The sequence below is a fragment of the Clinocottus analis genome, unplaced genomic scaffold (assembly GCF_023055335.1).
Source record: "Clinocottus analis isolate CAN_PGR_092001 unplaced genomic scaffold, fCliAna1.0.p SCAF_20, whole genome shotgun sequence".
NCBI classification, from domain to species: Eukaryota; Metazoa; Chordata; class Actinopteri; order Perciformes; family Cottidae; genus Clinocottus; species Clinocottus analis.
The window spans coordinates 11,546,460-11,569,578 of record NW_027175932.1 but is presented as its reverse complement, the minus strand read 5'-3'; the positions used below and the strand labels follow the sequence as shown (position 1 = coordinate 11,569,578).

Here is a 23,119-nt window from a genome sequence, read left to right as displayed (position 1 = left end):
GAGGAGCTGGGACAGTCCACCATGGACAGGGCATAAAAAGCGGCACAAATGGGAGTGTCTTCATTAAATCCTCACAGAGCTGATGCCGGGTGTGACGGTCTGTCGCTCTAACCGCTGACAGGAAGTCTCTCTCAGCAGGGCCTGCTGCACCAGCCTGGTCCTGTGTTGATTACTGGAATTGTTTGGGCCTACAATAAACAGGTTTTTGTGTTGGATATCAATGTTCGGCCTCCCTTTTTGTCCCCAGCCGTGAGCCAGGTGGTAACATGACCGGGAGCAGAGAGCGCAGATTGATGAAAAACCCTTAAAGCGCCCCCGTCGCAGCCCGTTTGATAAAACATCAGTCAAAGCGTGCATTCAGGAACAAACAGGCATGAGGCGAAGGCTTATTTGGATATATACTTTATTTGATTTAGCTACAGTGATAGGTGACACCATTCTTCAAATTCATACTCTAAATAAATAAATCTGTTTTCTATACCCGTGTGGTACTTTTTCTCACTCTGACACGACGGCCGCAGAGGTAGTGGAGAGACGGAGCCGTACAGTGGGGCGGTCCTGGAGAGAGAGCGCCTGCTACTGGGAGGACGTGACGGACGGACTTCACTGCTGAGACAAACTACCGCACCGAGGTCCAGAGCACGTGAGCACAGCCGTCCTCGCATGTCTTAAGGAATGGTTGCGTCCCATAAACACAATATGAAGCGGATACAAATTATTTAGACATGTTTAGACGACGTCTGGTGTTCACGTGTGTTCAATTTTGGAAAAGTAGTTCCATGAGTTTATTTACATAAAGTGAAAGACTGTAAACATACAATCAGTAAGAGGAAAGACTAGTAGTTGTAGTTTGAGTGACATAAGACCTTTTTTTTTTTTTTTACCGTGTTCACAAAAAGCTGTGTAGCACAATAAGGCACAGAGATGTTATCGACAGTCCTTCAGCCTCCCAGTAGCAAACCGCCATGTATACAATCAACACCAATAACACATGCTAATGACACGCTAATGACACGCTGGTCTTAGCCATCTTTCCCTCTGCAGATTGGAATTTAAAGAAAGGATCCCATTGGCTCAGGGGGGCAGAGATTAGCTTGTTGAAGAAGAAGAAGAAGAAGAAGAAGAAGAAGAAGAAGAAAAAACTGCTTTTTCCAAAGTTTTGAATGTGGAAATTCCTGATTTTTAAAATCGGGAATTAAGTTGTGATCAAAATAAAAAAAACTACTCAATTTAAATCACACAATGCAGTTGAAAGAAAACAGAAATGCAGAGCGCATAGTTAAAACTCATTTGGTCACATAGTCCAGGGAGCCGTGCTTCCTGGACTATGTGTGACGATGGCCTTTCTTCCCACATGGGAATGTTTGAAACTCCAATCCGCGGTCATTCCCATCAGGTCAACACTGTGATACCTGACAACCGCATGGAAATCCAACAGGAAACCTTGAAGCCTTTCCACTATAGTTATCCCACACATCAGCAGAAAACTGAACTAAATAGCAGTTCAAGCAGTTTGTTTAGCCAGAGCTTTTCCGAAAGGGAACATTTAAACATTTCCTTTAAACAAACACGTTAGTGTACGGAAATAATCCAACAGAGGTGAAAGTATGTCTTAATAATTTAAATGAAACCTTAAAATAAACCTTTGTATCTACATGTACACACAAAAAGAAACATAAAATACACAAGCTGCTATGGAATAATAATTCATAAGGCTCTCGGTGCATGTCAAACAAACCAGTTATCTCTGTTTGGATTAAATTAGTACAATGGTCCTTTTGTTCTTAGAATAATTGTTATGAACCAAAACCAAGGGAAATGTTCAAACTCAATGTCATTCCCCTTATTTTCATCAATCCTATTGCACGGTTGTGTTTTGTATACTGAGCAAATAAACACCAAGACAATATGATCACATAGACACTACTGATGCACATACATCACCCATAAACATTAAACCTTGTTCGTGCATCATTTTAAAAAAAAAACTAACTTGTGAACAGGAGTTTGTTCTGTTGAAAGGGAAACTCGGCTTTCTGTACCGTTTGGTCGAGGTGGCTTGAAACCAGCAGGGGGCAGTGTTATTTGGTAGAAAGTGATTGTACAGCAGTCCTTCTCCGTCAGTGAGAGTCGTCATGAACAGTGAGAACACAGTGACATCTGATTTCAGGAGCATCTCGCTCCACTAATGAAGTGCAAGCAGGAGAAGTGTAACATTCATACGGTTCCCATGTTAGTCGTTAACTAAAGCTAGAAGGAAGGTACGGACACGGCAATATAAAAATACTGTCTAATATCGGCATGAGATACTGGTGCATTATGGGAGAATCTGAGTATAGCTGACCTGACAGACGAGTCGGTGACGCAGTCAGAACCAACACGAGCTCGTCACCAGACGGAAACATGAGAGCAAGAGGAATTATCTCCTATTACAATAAACGTCATGGCAGATATTCAGGACAATGGTCCACCCTCAGAGCACGGGAGCATTAACCAGAGGGGAGTCACAACGCGTTTGGTTGGGATGAACCAGGTGTGCTACTGCCACACAGCTGGACATCCAGATTCATTATTCAGAATTCACATTCATATATTCAAAGCTCGGGGCGGGGGAAAGAAAGGGACGATTGCATTTTGTTGTTGTTGTTCATGATCGCTTTTGAAAAATTACATTTGTTAATAAAATGCGTTGGCTTTTGTTACGGGACAGCGGGGACAGGACACCGTTAGGTCAACGTTTGAGACCAAAGCCGCAGGTTTTTTTTGGATGAAAACCCACCAACGGCATGGCCGGGGGACGTTTACACCTGGAATGGATAGAATACTGGACACTTAACAGTCACAGCAACAGTTCAATTGTTTTTGTGATATGTTCACTTGTTTGCACACGAAACGATCAAAAACACTGGTATACTTCATTAGCATTTGGTGATTAGTAGCATCAGTCGTCTTCCTTGAATGCATTAACATACTGGTGTTAGTGAATTAGTTACACGACAACATTATCTTATAGCTTTAACATTGATACAGACATGTTAGGAGACAAATGGAGCACACGACACTGGTTTCATGTGAGTCACCGCAGGAAAAGTGGGTCACATTTAACACTAAGGTTTATCAGCTGTGTATAATACATTTCACTGTACAACTCCTCTGCATTCTTTACATCACATGTAAGGCAATGTATCGTAGAATGGAGCGACAGGCCGTCCACGAGAAACACGTTTCCCTGCATATCTGCATTCAAATATGAGAAGTGATATTGCTCATGGGCTCTGTTTGTGTGTGTGTGTGTGTGTGTGTGTAGAAATGCCACTATTATGCAGATGGTTTTTGGTCATTAATACCTTGTTAAGGCCCACAGAGGAAATTACATTCAACCATAATTAAACTTGTTTAATTGCAGCATTTTTCTAAAAATGCTGTTTGGAGTCATTTCTCTACAGCGTACGGTGACGGGTACAATACGGATCACTCCACGAGGTACAGGAAGCATTTTATGACTTGATCGAAAGTATTAAAGTTGGACATTTGCTCAAGTTTCACTACACCACGTAACAGTGCAAAGGCGAGCAGCATAATACACGGGCACCAGCGCCGCCAGCTGTGAACACATCTGTTCATTATTTTTGGAAGTAGGGAATTTTATGGCACCCGAATGCCATTTTAAAACACAGCGCAATTAGGATTTTGAGTTCTTGCTTGACACATATCACCAGATGGATCAACCATTTCCGGGCGCACTGGGATTGCCAACGCTGCATTCACACTGCGGGCAACACGATCAACAAGTCGGCAGGAGTTTTTCACATCCCACAGTGCTGACCGACCGAGGGAAACCAGCCAAACTTTTTAGGCTCTACATCTAACACCATCAGGGCAGATATGATTTTGCCAACGTTAGCCTGAAATCGTGACGTTTGATTCCCATGGTTCAGAGCAGCAACTTTGATGTGAAAGACGACCGGACATTCAGATCCTCCAACTGTCCACAATTGGTCAAAAATGCTCATAAACCAAGTTATCGTGGTGTGAATGCACAGATGGGGATCAGTGTGGCTCAAAACTTCAGCGAGGACGGAAACCTACTGCTGTTAGCATCAAACCGTTGACTTTTCACTCAAGTCAGGTCCTTCTAACCAGAGAAATTTGTTCTCTGCTTCCTTTTGTTAATTTTATTTTTCCTTGATTACCAATAATTCAGTGTGTTGTGAAGAAGAGAGACTCTTCAGACAGTGTGCTGGTGGAACACGGCGACACACTGATGCCGCATTCACATCATATCGTGGAGTTTGCTGCTAGCTCTCAGTTGACACAATTTTGTTTAGTTTCTACACAAACTAAAATCCCACAGCCTGATTGTTGCTGACACTGTCTGATGTGAATGTACTTCCTCCCCCCTGTTGCAGTCTTGTATTTACAGTAAATCCGATATGAGGTTAATATTGCAAAAAAACATAATACAGTTAGTACTACAATGTTTTCCATTCAGTTTTCCTGACTTTCTGTCTCCTCATATGCATGCAATATCTTACACTTTTCTCTGTGGTTAACTTCTCTGTTATAGTCGCAGCTGATGCTCAATGACAAACAGATATTAAGCCTCCCAGCCTCCTACAGTTGTTGCTTTGGCAGTTAGTTTCAAAGATGGGCAGGGGGCCCCGGAAAGAGCCGAGTGGAACACCGAGAGGCTCCTCTTGGCTTGGAGCTCAGTTTGATCGTAGTGGAGGGTGTCGCGGGGCTGAGGGGGAGCTGTTGGCAGAGCAGAGGGATCTAGATGTTGGTTTCCCGCTGCACAGCTTCGTCGTCCTTCTCACTTTTGCCGACCAGCTCCTCCGATGCCTGGGCTTCCCCGTCAGCTTCCTTGGGATCCAGAACTTTGTCCGGATCTTCTGTCTCAGTCCGTTTGTACATCTCTGCACACTTGCGCTCACGCTCCAAGAGTCTGTAGTTGATGAAGTTCCCAATGAAGAGCCAAATACTGGCCAAAATTACGATGGCGCCACAGCAAAAATACATGTACTTGTAGTTTTTTGTGATATCAACCAGTTTCCCTGCAAGACAACACAAGGTTTTAAGATGTTGAAGTATCTGCACTGTTATAACATTTTAAATATTGCCGCATAGAACTGAGATGTAATTTATTAAAAACATGACTAAATATCAATTAATACTAATTCTACCTTTTTGACTAAAAGCCTATTCATAATTACATATTGTCCCATTATCAACCAAGCTATCTTAGTGAGCTCTTGTGACTGACCAGCATGTGTATATTGACAGTTAGTTCACAGGTGAATGGCTTTTTTTCCAACTAGCTACTGCAAATAGTCACAACCAAGTAACCAGAAGAGCTGAGAACACTTAAAAGTACAGTAAAAACTGTGCATGTAATGGAATTAAATATTCTTTTAGACAGACTGATTGTACCTGCAAGAGGTGGACCGAGGAGGACCGGGCAGCACTCCACAATGGTGGTGAGTCCCACAGCACTGGAAAACCTCTGAGGCCCAACAATGTCCATCAGCGTTTCAAACAGCACTGAGCTGACCATACCAAAAGCAAAGCCGAAGAACATGGCATACACCACCAGACCGGTGTAGTTTTCCACCAGTGGGCAAAGGATGTGGCACACTCCATTGTACAGCACAGCAAAGCTGAAGAAGTACTGGATCCTGGGCCGGACCCAGCGCGAGTTGGCCAGTAGCCCCATGGAGGGCCTTGCAAACATGTCAACAAAAGCCAGAACTGAGAGCAGGAAGGCAGCAGAGTACTCATCCACGCCCATGTCCTTAGCGTAGGCCGCAAGGAAGACAATAGGTGCAAAGAAGCCCAGGAACATGATGACATTGCCTGTCAGGTAAATGAGGAAGCCGCGATGCTTGAAGAGCGACAAGTCCAGGTACTTGTTGAACGTTTGCCAGGCCGTGTGCTTCTCTTTCGTTGTTGTGGTAATGGCAGCTAGCTCTTCGTCCTTCTTGAGCTTGCTGGCCGGTGGTTGCAGGGGCCTCATGAGGGCCCCAGCCACGCAGCAGTTCAGTAGCAGGCCACCCAGGATGAGGAAGCTGCCTCTCCAGCCGAACTGGTTGAAGAGGTACTGGTTGAGAGGAGCCAGGGTGCTGAGGAACACCGGACTGCCTGCCATCGCCAGCCCGTTAGCAATGGGGCGCTTCTTGCAGAAGTATCTGCCAATCATAGTCAGCGCTGGTTGCAGGTTGAAGGCTAGTCCAAGTCCTATGAGCGAAGATGACAGAGCATTAGACTTAATTAATGCTGCAACTGTTAATAAAAAGGATATATTTGACTTCCTAATCCCCGATAAAATAAACCAAGTATCTGAGTACCTGGGAAGTACTTGCTTTAAGAACTAGCTTGCAACATGGGTGATTAGCCATGCTAGCTCTGAAGATTGTTCAAGACTTTGATTTATGATCAAGTGCCTGCAAAACTAATGAGGTACCCATCCGCCTCAGCTGTGTTTTGAAATTAACATCTGCATGCTAGCGTTGTCATTGTGAGTGTGATGGTGTTAGCATTTAGCTCAAAAGCACCACTATTCCTAACTAATGTTAAGAGTTTTTGCACATGTTCCCTCTTTCAAAGGAAAGGCTCCTTTAGCAATATTGGTATCTTATTGTTTAATTACTTGGTCCAGATTATAGCACAGTTATCAGTTTGCTCGCTATGTGCGAGTATTGATCATTAGATGGTAGATTAAAGGAATATCTTGTTTGGATTTAAATGGGCTGTTGAATAATAGTTTTGCTGTATCTCCAATAAATATCTAAAATGTGCCTAAAAGATTTTGGTGAAGCTCGATAAGGGAAGAGACATTCCATCTTTTTAATAAACATATTTTGGTGGAGCTTGGTATTTGTCAAGTCCAACTCGGAATATGTTTGAAGTAGCATTTATAATCATGCTAAAACACGGCATCATACAATTAAGGCAAGAACCAGAATAGATTGAATAAGCACGTGAAATGTTCTTCCTGTAACACTTGTATTTTTAACCTGCTACTTAGAGGTAGCGGCTCATCAAATTAACTTAAAATAGACTTAGGTGGACTCAGATGGACTTACCACCGATAACCCCGATGCAGAGGTAAAGCTGCACCACGCTGTTACTGAAGGAAGCGAGGATCATGCCAGTGGCAGAGAGACAGCCCCCCATCATGACGATGGGCCTGCAGCCGTACGTGTTGACCAGTATACTGCTGATGGGACCTGGAGCAAAGGGAAAAGATTAGATCAACCCATGCATGTTGGATGTTTACAGTAGGCAGGATAACTGAAAGTGAGTGCATAATGATTTAATCTGGTTAGTGCTGCACGCCAGCGGGAGCCCCGCTTCTATTAATAGCAGCAGCTAATCGGTTTCAATTTTTAAACACGGCACTCCCATCGTCTCGTGCCAAATTAATTTCAGGGAAGTGACGAACAGACTTTCACACAAGGCCGTCTCTTTTTTAGTTTCTTAACATTCAGTGTCTGTTAGAAAAAGAATCGGTGCATAAATTAAGATTATAATAACTGGTATGTGTTTTGAGCTGCATGGTGTGTAAAAGTGCAACCTGCAGCTCATACATTTAACATGCAAACCAACAAAAGAGCATATGACCAAGCACTTTCTTATTCCTGTAGTACGTCATGTTTATATTCAGGCAACTGCTGAGCTGTGCCAGAGATCTCTTTGTCACAGAGCCGGCAGAAAAAGTCTTAAATGAGGTTAATTAGATTGTGACCGAATCCCTGGTTTAACTGTATTATCTAAATGACTTAATTTGAAATGAAAACAAAAAGGTCAATTGTAATATTATTAGCCGAAGTGCCCATAGTAAATGTCCGTTGGGTCTTGCACAGCCACCTGGACAGATTGGACCGATACCATAGCCGTTAACACACATGCTATAAAATAGGGATTTTTTTTTTATCTGGAGGAATCAGGGTTTGTTTACAACCTTTTTAAATATTCAAATTTCTGAATCCGTATATAAAAAGGGGCATCTCACCCCAAAATCCCAAATATATATATTTCCTCTGCCCTGGAATACTATTTATCAATCAACAATCCAGATTGTTATTTGTGACTTGCTTATTTATTTGGATTTTTTGTTTCGGATTTTCGGCCAGATGTTTTCCTTCCCTCCAATATCAGGTGATGAGATAGCACTCGGCTTGTGGTGCGCCAAAACATCTTTACTACTATAATGAATTGCAGGCTGGGGAAAAAAAAACAAAAAAAATGAGCTTGCAATGAGTGCAGCTGTAAAATGTTAGCATGACTGGTAGCGAAGAGAACTACAGCCGCAGAATACATGATGGGCAGAAAGACCGAACCCATTCAAAGGGCGATGATGAGGCACATTCCTCCATGAATCGGCGTCTGTATTCTCAGTTCACTGTAAATGTTATTCGGTCCACAGTGAGGGGAATCGTGACTAACTTCAGAAAAGCCAATAACACCGCTGTGGGCTGAGGAAGGTTGACTCGGTTCACTGAATTCTTTGAGAGAAAAGGGTTTTATATCCTATTTGTGCCGCGTTCCTTTGTGTTCCATTGTTTAAATCTCTCCATTTGCGGTATATGAGAACATTTAATGAGTTTCATACATCTCGGTACATTGCATCCTATGAATACTATGGCTGTGAGCACTTATCTGCATCTTATAATTGAAGCCGTGCCCTAACCCTACGCTGAATTTTAAGCACAGGAGGTGCAAATCGAATGGGGGGAAAGAAAAGTAATGAAAGATGTATTTTTCTGAAATAATACTTTCATTACCAGCCAGAAGATGTATCATATTTCTGCCGGGCCCGGTGCAATTTAAAAAGCCACAACGGACGAGGAGTCATCTGACTTAATTTGCTCCGCATGAATCTTTTTTCCGACCTTGAGGAAAGTTCCCCTCATTTGCATCCGGCGCAGTGATCAGTATTCTCGCGGGCTCGGCGGGACCCGAATCGGCCCGAGATGAGGAAGCCCCTGAGCCTGCACATTACCTCCCTTGAAAAAGGCTTATCATCTCTCGGCCAGACTTTATTTCACAGTGGACAAAACCCCAAACTAAATATAACCACCTAGATCCCAAAAGGGAGCGACATATATAGAAATGTGTCGAACCGTTTTTTTTTTATCCACGACCCTTTAATGCGACGAGGCCGCCGCAGCTCGGGATGATGCGAGGATGCTGGCTATCCATCACACTTCAAATGGGATGAAGTCGACAGGAACGGAAGCAAACTGCTTTGGAAAGCGGCTCCGCGGCGAGACGACACGGACACGCTGTCGAGCCAGAACATTACGCGGACGTTTGCAGGCATTGTGGTCAAAGTTTAGACACGTTCTCAAGTCCAAGTGAGGCAAAGTTTAGAGGTGTGTGACAGGAAGGCAGAATCACACTGGATGGCGTTAACACGGTGGCCTAAAGGTTAGAGAAGTGGGCTCAGGACAGGGAGGCCGCCCGCTCCATGTCCCAGACCGTTTAATCCAGAATGGGGAAGTTTTACCACCACCGAGCACGACTCTGCCCCGGTGGAGCTGCTCGGCGGCCAGCAGGCAGGACTGTGGTTGTACCGGACACGGCCTGCTCGCGGCCCAGAAGGACGCAAATGAGAGCAGCGAGAGTGAATCAAAAACATCATTATTTTTGATGCTGTGCTAAAAGACGCAACGACTGCAGGGCTGCGTGATCATTGTCAGTGGGATTGTCTCCGTAACAATCTGAGCGTTGCTTTTGACAATTCACAGAACTCACTGACAACGTTTGGATGACGTGAGGCTGACGCAGGGAGTAAACTCAGGGAACCTGGACAGTTCAAGTTCAAGAGAATAATGTTAAAAACCTTTGTGTAGCTGATGATAATAACTTAAAGCAACCAACTGGGTCGAAATCAAGTTGGAAATAAAAACTCATTCATGGCACCTGGCATTCTTTACAGACAAGCATGACAATAAAATACATAAAACTATCAAATAATGCTTCCCTGAAACAAAAGCTGCAGTTTAATATTGCCTCTCGACAGGTGCACACGTATGATGGACTCTTCTTTTGACACCACGGGCGCTACCTGTGTTCATGACGGACTGTGAGTGGAACGCAGGCGTGCATTGTTTTCGCGCTCCCTAACCCAAGGTCAAGTCTCTCCCTCTGGCTTAGCGGCACTGATCCAACGCAGCCTGCGGCTTAAAACACGTCATCAGCGAGCGGCGCTCGCTGCCTAGAGGAATGAGTGATGGCTGCTGTCTTCACAGCGGCCTGACGCGACGCTATGAAGGGTCGAAGGGAAACAGGCCCACGCCTTCTTTCCTGAAGGACAGGTAGTGATACTGAATTAGTGCCGTCATGTGGAGTTTAGAGCTTCCCTTATAAGCTTTTACACAACTCAGAGCGAAGGACCCTGCTGTGCCTATTCTTTCACGATAGCAGGAGCACATTATAATATGTAATTAAGTCATATAGCTATTATGGATTATTGATCTTATTGATCTAAAGCAACCGTTCAGAGTCTGGGGGATCGGTTTGTTGATGAAGACTATACTGCCTGTAGAGGCAGTCACACAAGCGCTAAAACTACACAACGGAGCAGTTGAGACTGTACTGTGCGCCAACAGGCTTGTGTTGCGCAGGTCTGTCGGCCATGTTTACGTCTTAGTTTAGCATGTTAGCATGCTAACAAAGGCTTAGTAGCATGAGTGCAGCTGAGGCTTATGGGAATGGTGTTAGTTGTGCAGGTATTTACTACTATTACTAGAGTGACTGATGGTTAATGACACCAGAACCATCACACACTTTAGTTTGCATTAAAAGGTCTTTTACGACAACTTTGAGCCAAAACTTTCCTCGTCCCTTTTGGGGGATTTTATGTCAATCTAAAATTAACATTAAAGAATAACATAGCCGTTCATGTATTTGATATATGAATCTTTTCAGTCTCTGTCCATCAATCAACAACAAGTCTGTTTTTATTTTGAGTTCATGAAGAGGTGGAGTCACAAAGTTTGCACTGGACACTCGAGAGAAATAAAAAGGTCCTTTCTGTAATTTAGAGTTGATTAATATTACTGCGTGTCTGAGGACACACACACACACACACACACACACACACACACACACACACACACACACACACACACACACCTACACACACACACACACACACAGCAGTGGGGAATTAGGGAGGTGGTAAACATTCAAACAGTGATTGCTTCATCAGCGTAAGAGGCAGAACAAGAGAGCAGATGTTTTAATGAATAGGTGATGAGTGCAATCAATATGAATGAATGAGTAACAAGTGCCGCTCGCTCAGTAACTGCACGTATTGACGCCGCCGCCGCCGCCGCCGCACGGTAATGACATGCGGTCATTGTAAAGCAGAAGCAGCGCTTGCCGATCGGCACAGAACCGCCGACACACACACTTCAAGAGTTGGATCTCTCCGCCAAGATGCTGAAGCCGTCTCTTAAAACAGAATATGTTTGTTACGATGTTGTTATTTTGTCAAGTCTGAGAGCTCTCATCCCCAGCATAATTGACAGCAAGGAGCCCAAATTTTACAATAGCTGTCGCTGCGGTGTCTTTGCAGAGCTTTGCTGTGTCAGAAACATGTCAGTGCTGGTCTGTAACACAAACATAATAAGAATAAGATGATGAGGAGGAAAAAATGTCCATGACAGGTGATGTAACAGTGTCTGATGCAACAGAGGATGTGAACCTGTTCACCTGGATTTGCTGCTTGTTATTTCCCCCCCCAGATAGTGTCCACGATGCAAAACATGATGGAGAATGTCCCAAAATAGGAGTCAAAGTACAACTGACAGCTATAGAAAGAGAAATACGAGTGAAGCATTTACTTAATTGCTTTCGCCGCGCTATAAAACACAGGAAATGAGCTTTCTAGTGCTGCTGTGGACCGGTACAGATGGGGACAACAGCAGTGGATCGAGTGACAGGAGGATTACAGCGCGGACAGATGGCCTGCCGTGGCACCGCCGAGCAGACGGCTGCGGGGCTGAAATCCAGCAGGTGATCAGAGCAATATGGTGGAGACAGTGACCGACGGAAAACACACTGTGGGCCTTCAAAGGATCCGTATTCAACGGCGCAAGACCAGCGGGAGCGATAACATTCAACATCCCTTTTGAATTCATACAAAAGCGCTGTTTTTTTGTTTTTGTTTCGCATGCATTTATAATAAATGTCAATTTTCCAATTTTGTCTCCAGCCTATCAACAGGTTGCTTTTGATGCTGCAGCTCGTCGTGACGCGGTGGTTTCCCGGCTGTCCGGAGGCTTCAGCACATGACGCCGTGTCGGCACCTTGTGATGAACGAATCCAGGTCACGACCGACTCCCGTCTCTATCCCTTTAACCACACACACACACACACACGCACGCACGCACGCACGCACACACACACACACAGAGTGCGAGTGCAGCAAGAGCTCCACGAGCCCAAACACTGGAGAGAAAATCACAACAGCGTCTGCTCGGGAAACAACGCACCACCTCCCTGCAACTAAAATAATCCCCGAGGGCATGTGTAGCGAAATGAAATCTTCAAGAGATTCCCCTGAAAAAAAAACAAAAAAACAAAAAAACAGATTACCGTCGTGATTTTGAAGGATCATCGTGAAAACGAGGCACTTGGATCCAAGCTCTTTGGGGGTGAACAGCACCATGATAATGCATTAATTATTAGAAATGAAGACGCATAGGCACATTTTTTGGGGGACGAAATGAAGGTTAATGCTCAGAAATCAGTACGCATCACTGGTGTTAGTTTCTGACTTTGGCCAACATTGAGACTCTTCCTCCCAGAACACTGGCCTCTACTTTACTGTTCTCCGGGTCATTTTATTGCTGCATTATCAGTGTGGATGAGTACTTAAATTTGATGATAGCACTTGGAGTCCAACAGACTCACCAGTACTACGAACCCATTTAGACGCTCCATCGGTTACTCTGTGACTTCATACGTACCGCCATGATGCCATTAAGAGCTGAAGGATATATATTCTGAATGTAGACATGGGGATTTTGCTTTTTAATGATTGGAACAGTAAATAAAGGCCGACTCGGATTTACAGGAACAGTGTTGTTCCTTCGTTTCATCGTCTTCGGCCTTGATCAACAGGTGAGGTGGGGCTTTTTTAACCTGTTTTCACAGCTGGATCACGTTGACATCCTGGAGTTATCCTTCAAACGCATATCGTAGGTCATCCTGTCTTCTTCTTGCTGATTTTACTTTATTGCTTTTCCAAAAATTTAAACATATTTATTCGTGAGTGCTGCTGGTGACAGTGTGGGTTCAGTGAGTAGCAGCGGGGGGGCGGGACTTAGAGACGTCAACAAATAACTGCAGTGTGATTATAGATTAGATTTGCGCACACACACAGACACAGACACACACACAGAGGCACACACACACAAAAAGAAAATGTCAGTAACTTTAAAAACCAACCAATGACTCACCCGCAGCGTACATGACCGCGAGCATGATGGAGGAGATCCACGCGATCTGGCTGTAGGAGGCATCGAAGATGATCTGGATGTCCTTGAAGTAGACGGTGATGGCCTTGGGGAAGGCGTACGAGAAGCCGATGGAGATGAAAGATGCCAACACCACAGCCCACCCCCAGCCGCCGTCCGGTGGGGGCACGACGGGGGGACTCGTGGACGGGGGCGGCATCACTGGCCCACCTCAGCGCTCGCTAGTCACTGCAACGACAGGCGGGAAAGAGAAAGAGGAAACCAGCGTTATGCTGCGCCTTTGACCACACATAACATCACCAGGTGCGGCTCGTATTGACAGTACACATATGCGCCTTTATTTACATTACATTACATGTCAGTTGCTGACACTTTTATCCAAAGCGACTTACAACAATAAGCGCATTCAACCGTGAGTACGAACGAAGAACAACAGGAATCAAGAGAGTACAATTTCTTCAATAAAGTCATTGTTTAGAGAAAGTGCCGGCAGTAACCCGACACGAGAGGGAGAAGGACATGCCACAGGTCGGCATCCTGCGCAGTACTTCATTATTGGCTTCAGAGGGCGCGCACTGAGCGCCCTCTGAAGCCCCACCCAGCATTCACCTTGAAGTAATGGAAACAAGGAGCTGGCTGTCAGCTGATAGAGGCGTCTCAGGCCAGGTGCTGCTGTGTACAATGCAAACACACCCTAATTACACGCAGAAAAACTATTTTCCACAGCAACACTTCACTTCTTTTTTTTTTTTTTTTTACAAGCTAACTCAAGGAGAAACACACACACACACACACACACACACAAAATAGTCCAACATGTGTAGCGGTTGTCTTTTAGCTCTTTCTAACCTCATTAGCTTCACCTTTCTAATCAGCCAGGGATAACTTGCAGCTGTACAATTAGCTCATGGTGCACACTGAGGCCGCGGCTACACGTGTCTTTTTTAATGCCATGGGACATGTTTTGTAGTCAGAGGAGCGGTTTTTTTTGTTGTTGTATGTTTCACATAAATGAACAGCCAGTGGGAGAGCCAACCGGTTTCCTCATGTTTGCGTTGCAGCATCACAAGTGAGCAATTGTTTGCTCATTGTTTGCGCTCGCTGATAATTGCCGTCACTGATTGCAAAAGCTACCTGAAGCGGAACAGAGACGTTAAAGTTAATTCACAGGTTTTACACACCGAGCTCAGTTGACCCGCTCTGGCTGTACTCCTCGCTTTATAAATGTATGAAGTGTAGTGTTTTGTGTTCCGTTGCTGTGGAGGAAGGTGAGAACACACACCCCTGGTTGTGTAACAGCGTTGCAGCTTGACGTCAGTAGGGTTGCATTATGGGAATTTAAAGACCTGTCCTTTATTAATCTCAACATGTAGTCAGGAAATCTCAGCCTCTGCTGCTTCAATCCTGTTTTTCGTGAAACAATTTGTGTCTTCCAACTTTATGAAAGTGCTTTAGTGCTCCCTTTAAATAGTTTGTATCATTTGCATCAATATACATCAGAATACCTTATCCATGCTAATGCGTCTACATTTTAAAATGCATCTTTTTTTCTCTTCTGGGCTCCATTCACGGTGGATACAGCGTCAGTAAAGCGCTGCGCTGAGGACGATGAAACATGATTTCATAAAATGACTATGGGATTTGATGTATTGCCTAAAGGTGGCCTGGATTATGTTAAAATGTCCCACAGCCCGGGGAGATGAATTCAAATTGCTTGTTTTATACCGGCAACATTCCAATTCCCAAACTTATCCTGATGCTTCATCATGCAAGACTGATAAGAAAAGAATGTGACGTAAATGACTGTGAAACTAAGCTGCTTTGGGGCTGCTGTTGGGAAGCAACACCTTCACATCATATTGATGGAAGTCTACAGCGTACAGCAGCACGCTTCATTCAAGAACATCAAAGCCTAGAAGGGAAACGCACACTTAGATGAGTCATGAACACCAGCCACCAACATCAATAAATGATGCTGCCGCGCTCGCCGGATCAGGTTGTGACGCTGTGGTGACTCACAATATACTGAGACCGACTATGCGTCAACAGGAAGCCAGCAGCGGGATGACAAACACATTTGGCAAATTAAAAATATATATAACTAAACCTGTTACTTGAGTTTTACACGGCTTGAAGAAATACAGGAAATAAAGAAGTTGCCGCCTGGAAATGAAACCAAAACCATTTCAAACTTGTTGATGGTTTTGTATCATTCACTTTAACATTTAAATAAGCTCGACGTGGAGAAACTACCACTATAATTACTTTGTAAATATACAAATATTCGTTATTTCTGCTCATTTTTCAGACTTTGTGCTTCAAAAGAAATCTCTCCGCTCTCTTTTTGGGATGTTTGTTAACATACAAATGAATTATAATTGAGTCACCCCGACATCTATAAATGAACGAACAGACAGGGAACAAAAATGGGACAGAAGAAATTAACATAATGCATAATATTCCACTCATTAAGGTTATTCATTTTTGTAATGAATTCCTACAAACCATCAATAAGTGGGACACGCTATGCAAACAAAAGTCTGGTTCTTTGATTGGGTGATTGCCTCCACGTTTCAGTAAACGCTGCGTTGAACAACGGCATGAGTTATTATACCTGGTTTCCTCTGTGTGGACGACTAAACACCAACAAAACCAAACCAAAATGGTCCTGGTGAATGGAAAATATAATCCCCTGTGTGTACATGCGTTGTATTGCCCCTTTAATCAAAGTTGGAGATTATGCCTTTCCATACAGTGGGCCTAATCCACGCTAATCAGATTACAGGCTGTCCGCGGCAGCACTCGGTGTAGATACTGGTTTTGATTGATTGAACGTGACGACGATGCACGGACGAACCTCAGAACTCATAAGCAGCTTAAGTTGATGGGCTCGAATATGAAGCTCCAAAACAGATTGACCATAAAGCAGCAGCGGAGGAGAGGAGGGGTGAAGCGCACTTTCAGACAAGCTCGACGGATTCGGTTTACGATCAACCGCTTTAAGGACGTAAGAAGTCAAACGGAGCAAAGTCGCCCTTCAAGTTACTACAATGTCAACACTTCCTCTTTACTTTAGGAGCCCGGCTCCTCATCATGTGCCCTTCAACTGACACCACTGACTGAGAGAGCGGTGACTCACCGGCTGCGATCACGCCGCAGGTGAATTAAAACACAATGTGAACCAAGGTGCCCGAAAATATCCCTCATCTCTCTGCAGCCTGGTTGGTTGGTTGGTTGGCCACGCCCACTATTGCCTTCGAAAGCTGCAACCAGCAACACCTGTTAGTCGAGATGCCTGGTAATAATTATTCCCTGCAGGGAAATAGAATTAATTTCCTTCCACATAAAAATGCTGGAGGTCAACAGACCAGTATTCCAGTTCACTCTCATTTCACCTCAGCAGACCCGGTGAATACTTAGTGTGTCTGTTCTGACCATAATTAATAGGGGCCATCAAACCGTACACATAGGATGTGATGAAAGATTTAAAGCCTGGACTCTATTGCTCCATCTTACATGGAATCAGCCTGTGTTTGCACAGGATGCCTTCAGGGACAGTCCTGAGTGTCATGATGTTTTGGCAACAGCCAGCACACCTGTGCACAGAGAACGTAAGAGGATAGTATTGAGGTTACACCTGGTGACGAGTGGTACAGAAGGTAAGGGCCTTGTGCAGGCAGCTGTATTCATGAAGCGTCTCAGACGGACGACTTGAACCGCAGCTGAAAGGCCTTCTTTGTAGACACACTGTTATTTCAAATATCCATGTTGAACAAGACTCCAGGCCCCGATTTTACACCAATTTTGGCTGATCTTTTGTGACATGCTTGTGTAACACAGCTCACTGAGACAAATGAATTACGTTTCACTTTTGTTTACATGTTCGCACTTGTTGAACAGGTGCATTGATAAAGTATTGACTTAAGGAGTTGTCCTAAACTCGAGTATCCTTCACTTGACTGTGTGTGTCCTTCACTTGACTGTGTGTGTGTGTGTGTGTGTGTGTGTGTGTGTGTGTTAAAAAGCACCATTAATGTCTCTGGTCTTTCATAATTGTGCCCGTTTATTACCTTCAGATGACGTATAAACTCATCGAAGCTCTAACCGGAGCCGGTGTTACTACGAGTCTCAGGTGATTATACACCCGTTTAAACATAGTTATGAATATTATATTCCATTTCTGCCAATAAATCCTCCTAAACGTTACACACTGTTCCTTTTAAAGAGCTGTTCTAGCTCGGAGGCTGTGGAGGAATGTCAGGTACAAAAAACATCTCGTCAACCACGGAGACACACACACTCATTAAAAGGCTTATCTTGTGTGTTGCTGGGTCGAGCGTGAGTTTGTTTTTTGGTCCAGTGTCCCCTGCGTGTACTTGAGATGACTGCTGGACTTCATATTGTTGAGCCGACTCAAACAACAGAGCTGAGTGAGCGGCAAAGAGGCGGCGGCAGTTCAGGGACCAAAATAGTGTTTCCATAATCAAATCATCCCAACTGGAAAAAGCTAATAAGGCTGCGCTACACAGCAATACATTAAAGGACTGCATCTCTTGTGTGCGTCTATCTGTGTGTGTGTGTGTGTGTGTGTGTGTGTGTGTGTGTGTGTGTGTGTTTGAACTCCAAGGACATAAGTAAGTACCTTGGCAGCGAGCCTAAAAGACTGCATTCTTTGTAGCGTAGCCCGATACAAGGTCTGAGCTGAAATTCACAACAAGTCCAAGCTGGGAGCTCAGCATTAGATTTCCAATGAGTTTCAGTACGGAGGCGTTCATGGGTGTGGCTATCAAGAGAAGAGGCCGGAGGAAACCCAAGCGCATGCGCAAGGAAATGCTCTAATTGGTGTATTGAAACATACATTTAGGTTTCATGTTTGTTACCGTTCTGAAGCCACAAATCTACATTTTTTTGTTGTAAATTTGGAAGCCTGGGTGCAGCAGAAGAGGCCCGGCGACCTTTAAACAACAGAACCAATCAGCAAAAAGAAAATGCTCCAATAGTTTCCTTGTCTTTGGGCGTCCATACCCCAAAGATACACGCTGCACATTTGCCTAAAAGCTTTCTTTGCCGAGGGCTAAAATACATGACAATGAAACTAAAAACTAAAGTAAATAAGTAATAAATGGGATAAACGCTTGGAAAGTGCTAAATTATACTCACTTTGTACTTTGAGAGAAATTGGGACATTTACACAGAGCTTTCAACACAGACTTTTTAGAGACAGCAATTAAGATGGAAAGAAAAGCGCTGCAAAGGTACCATTCAGAGACAAAAAAAACCTCGTTCCCTCCATTTTCCACACTGACTAAAGCTTTCTTTTGACTTCTGAGCTGCGAAGTCTCTTTTATCTACTTTCACTGATAGTCAACCAGTGATTACTCAGTAATGGGGTCCTGATGTGGCCTTTTGTGAAGCTCCGTGGGGCTTGCAGCGTCACGAAGGGCGACCGAAGGTTAGTTGACTGACAGCTGCCGAGGTGGGAGCGTGACTCAACAAGAGTTAGCGGGGCGATGAACGTATGCTCAGCTTGCGTACGTGTTACGATATGCATCTTTGAAACGACGGACTCCTAATGTTTGTGTGAGACCTTGAACGGCAGTAAAGTATTCAACGGTTCCAGTTAAAGTCCGCTCAGGTTTGCTGCCTGGCCCGTCAAACTCCAGAAAAGGAAACAAGACCTCTACTGTCAGCGAGTGCCACCAGCATCGCCCTCACACCACACCCGCCCCAACCCGCCTCTCATGGGACTTCAAGTTATGGCAACGCAGGATTCGCTCCAAGGTAACCTTGGAGTAACACCACTCACTTGTTGTACAAATGGTTCATCATTAACCCAACGAGAAGAAGTCTGAGTGTTGACTGAACCACGCGCTTCATTCCTCTTATCAGAGTCTAATCTCAGGACCGTGACCCCCCCGTGAACACACTTGCCCTTGATCTTGAGCACCAGCAAATGCTACCGAAACAATGGCTCCCAAAGAAAGATGCCTTCTGAAAGAAAGAAGAAGGAAAAAGGCCACCACAGCGGGGTCTTCCCGTGAAACATATACGAAGACTATAAGAATAATTTCTACTTTCTTGTCAGGCCCTAAACCGTGATGGAGACTGTGCTCTGATAAATTTCCATGAACACGCTTCTGACCATTAAAACTTGATGGCAAGCCTCTGCAAAAACTGAATAATTCTCCCAAACTGTGATTTACTGAAAAAAAAAGCACTTTTGTGGAGTGCAAAGCTCCTTGGACGTTCATAAAAAACAAAAAATGACCATGGACCCTTACATCACCCACACACAACTACTCTGTGCACACAATAGCATGCTGGGAACCAGTCCATCCATACCATGGTTTTCCATGTGGGCCTGTCCACTCTTACAGTCAACATCCAATCCAAAGATCCCACTTCTCTCCACGCCTCTGAACGCGTCATGGAGGTCAGAGGCGCCGGTCTCTGTTGCATCTTTGTGTCAACACTTTAAACATGATGCTTATGTAGGAAATCAAATGTCTGTCATACATCTCGTATTTAACAGAGTACCTTTTAGATTATGGAGATTAAACCAAAGTGCTGAATGACACAAAAACGGGTTATAAAAAAACAACCTAGTTTGGCATTTCTGTATACTGCAAATTAGTTTTACTTGATTTATCTCCAATAAGCAAACTTTCACTGATATATATACCAAGCCCGTGCATCGGTAGGTCTTCTTCTTTGACATGAGCCGAGCTTCTAAAGAGCCAATGGAAGGTTATAGGTGACCTTTGTCATGTCATGTTCATCTGCTGAATGTTACACAACAGGTCGCTGTTCTTTCAGAGCAAACAAAGCAAGAAAGGTTAGTTTGTTGGTAGATTGTCGGACAACCTTTATGGGTTCACTAAAGGTTGCCAACCATCTCACCCATGGACTTTTTCATCATGATTATTCAGTTAAGATGCATACATCTTCAATGACCTAATTCAGATGTTTAGTTCTGTTATACTTTCCAGGTATGTTAGTTCTTTAAGAGGAGTACAATGCCTTGTTCTCAATCAGATTTAGTTTGCACTTGAAACCTGATACAAACGTGAAAAAAAAAACACCCACAGAAATGCATTCATATCCTGAAGGTACACAGGAGCACAACCCGTCAGTATCATTCATTATAAACGATGTGAGTACAACTTCACCAGCAAATCATGGCAGAAATGTGGACCTTTAACACCAGAATAATGAAACATGGAAAGAAAAGAAAAGAAAAGGTTTCATGCAAAGGTCAGAGCGGCCTCTGCTTTTGAAGGAAACGTACAGTGTGGACCAACACAATCAAAGACTGTGCCGGTCACCCGCAGACTGAAAGTACATGAAAAACAAGGTTAAATAACAATGAAAACAAGGCCGAAACAAAGCAGGACGAAACGCAAACCAAGTGAAACCTCCAGGTACTGGAAAACCTAGAGGTCACCAGGAGCAACCTCTATCTGTGAATACAGACAAACAGCCAGCAGACGGGTCTGAGGGAGCGTCTGCTCATCCAGCAACAACCCTTTGTGAAAGCTGACAGGAAGCGAACACCTGCGTTGATCTCACGAGCTGCATTGTTGTCGTTAGAGAGCAGGAAAACATGCCTTTTCCCTGACGTGAGAAGCATCTCTCCCACGTGCGTGTGCGGTTATCAAGAAGCTGCCACCAAACAGGTTAGCTTAGCGTCGAGAAAGCGACTGAGCCTGGCCAGGAAACAGTTCTGCACTTTACGAACCCATAAAACCACACGCGGTGTCGTTGTCACGGTTCAGTTTGTGTACAGGTTAAACAAAGGAGATACAAGGTGGTGATTTGGGAGGTTAGGTGCTGGCACGTGGATAATGTTAGCTTCTGGTCTGTTTGTAGCGCTACCCGTTCACAGTCTTTGTGCTACGCTAAAGGCTAACAGCTGCTGGCTGTAGACTCATATTTTGCCAACAGACATGAGTGATACATCTTTTTCATTAAAGGATTTTTAAGTGTTTAGGCTACTTTATGAACGGTAAATTGTGTCACTTTTGAGAGTAAAAATACAAATAATTTTAATATAGTCCAGCATGTTGGTGATAGAGACTTGACAATAGCTCATGGAGGCTAATTTTAACTAAATGTAGGTCGACGACACAGTTTTGCTGACATAACGAGTCAACTTCTCTGACTTTGACTCTTTTGTTTTCTACATTCTGTTTCAGCATTTAGCCCAAACTCACATCCTGTAATTGTTACTTTTGGTCACAGTAGGTGCTGTTCAGTAAAAAGGACTTTAGCTTTAATTTAAGATGCTTTAAGACGCTTCACCAGCCGACTAGGTTAGACGCAGGAGAGGCTGATGAAACACTGATGGTTTATTTCAATATCTGACTCACCTACCAGACCTTCCGGGTGTTCAGCTGTTCAATCTAAAGAAATAGAGAGCAGTGACACATCTTCCAGTGGAAAACCGTGACGTAGAGTCATTCATACAGCTCACCACACCAGCTGACCTGGATTCAAACATCCTCATTTTGCCAAAACGACGAATAAAAACACCTCTCTTTTCCTGTTTTTTTTTTTTTTCATTAAAAAAAAACTCACTGTTTGCTGGCATTTGGAGGAAACCTGTAAAAGTTGAACTCCCATCATAGATACTAGTTGTCAAGGCCGGGAAGCAACAGCAGAGCGACTCCTCAGCACTGCAGCCCAATCATATGATGCTGCTGATGTAAGGATAGAGGACCGGATGAAGCCAGTCTCAATGCCCAGGGCCTACACGGACCAACCCGGGCGCTCACAGCCAAAGTTACGTTTCGATTTAAAAAAAAAAAAAAGAAAAAGAAAAGAAGATGATTATTATTGCAACGGTTTCCTGCGGCATGACAGCACGTAGGAGGATTTACACCTCTCTCCAAATGCTCCTGAACGCATCACAATGTACTCAAACATCCACTCACGCGGCACGCTAAGCCCTTTCGCTTTCATACATATAAATACAAATATATATTTATTTATTTTTTCTCAGGCTCATCCCTGCAGACCGCGGCGTCCCGGCAGCGCGGAAAGCCGCCGTTAATCCCGCCGATCAGCTGCGGCAGCGGCGGCTCGTCTTTCCGCGGCATCAGCGATACACAGACATTAAAATGTTACTTTACCTTCTGCTTTTCTTTTTCTTTTTTTTTTTTGGAGAGGGGTGTGATGGAGAGAGGCGCGTGCTGGCGTGCGTGCGTCCTGTGCAGGCTGCCGGCTCGTCGTGACCTTGGATCAGAGAGATGCGTGTCTGTTGTGAAAGGCTCTCGTGTTTTGAATTTCCTGAGTGAGCCGCTGTGTGACGTGACGCTCCCGCGGGCTGAGGAGGGCGGCGCTGCGTCCACGGAGCGGCGTTCAGGGCCCGTTACTCGTTACTCGTTACTCGTTACATGCCCGGCTCCTCCGCCCTCCTCCCGCAGGCCTCAGCTGTACACGGTCCAGCTCTGGCTTGTCCCATGCAAAGCAATGACGACACTGGCACTTATCTGATCAGTGGCAGCTGGTGGCTTTTTTGTTGATAGGGCCATCTATTACATCTCAGCAAACATCCCTGTATGATTCAATGCACAAAAAAAAAAAGGTAACACGCTTTTCTACTTTGCAGTTCAGTATTTAATATTTAT

The 23,119-nt window shown here is 44.3% G+C and overlaps 1 protein-coding gene across 1 annotated transcript; it reads right to left on the bottom strand.

Annotated features, from left to right (window-relative positions):
- Positions 1 to 422: 422 nt before the first annotated feature.
- On the bottom strand, positions 423 to 22,766 carry LOC137791733 (monocarboxylate transporter 2-like). The gene is made up of 5 exons (XM_068586871.1): positions 22,622 to 22,766; positions 13,473 to 13,718; positions 7,083 to 7,226; positions 5,431 to 6,234; positions 423 to 5,054 (listed from the first exon to the last, which is right to left on the bottom strand). The coding sequence occupies exons 2-5, from the start codon at positions 13,687 to 13,689 to the stop codon at positions 4,774 to 4,776; spliced, it is 1,446 nt and encodes a 481-aa protein (XP_068442972.1). The 5' UTR covers positions 13,690 to 13,718; positions 22,622 to 22,766; the 3' UTR covers positions 423 to 4,773.
- Between the last annotated feature and the right edge of the window lie 353 nt (positions 22,767 to 23,119).

Bases quoted from the DNA above. Each gene is read 5' to 3' on its own strand.
- LOC137791733 (XM_068586871.1), bottom strand. From the start codon at position 13,689: ATGCCGCCCCCGTCCACGAGTCCCCCCGTCGTGCCCCCACCGGACGGC. The intron at 7,227-13,472 runs GTGAGTCATTGG...CCTTTGCTCCAG, and splicing joins CGCGGTCATGTACGCTGCGG to GTCCCATCAGCAGTATACTG. The intron at 6,235-7,082 runs GTAAGTCCATCT...CTTCGCTCATAG, and splicing joins CTGCATCGGGGTTATCGGTG to GACTTGGACTAGCCTTCAAC.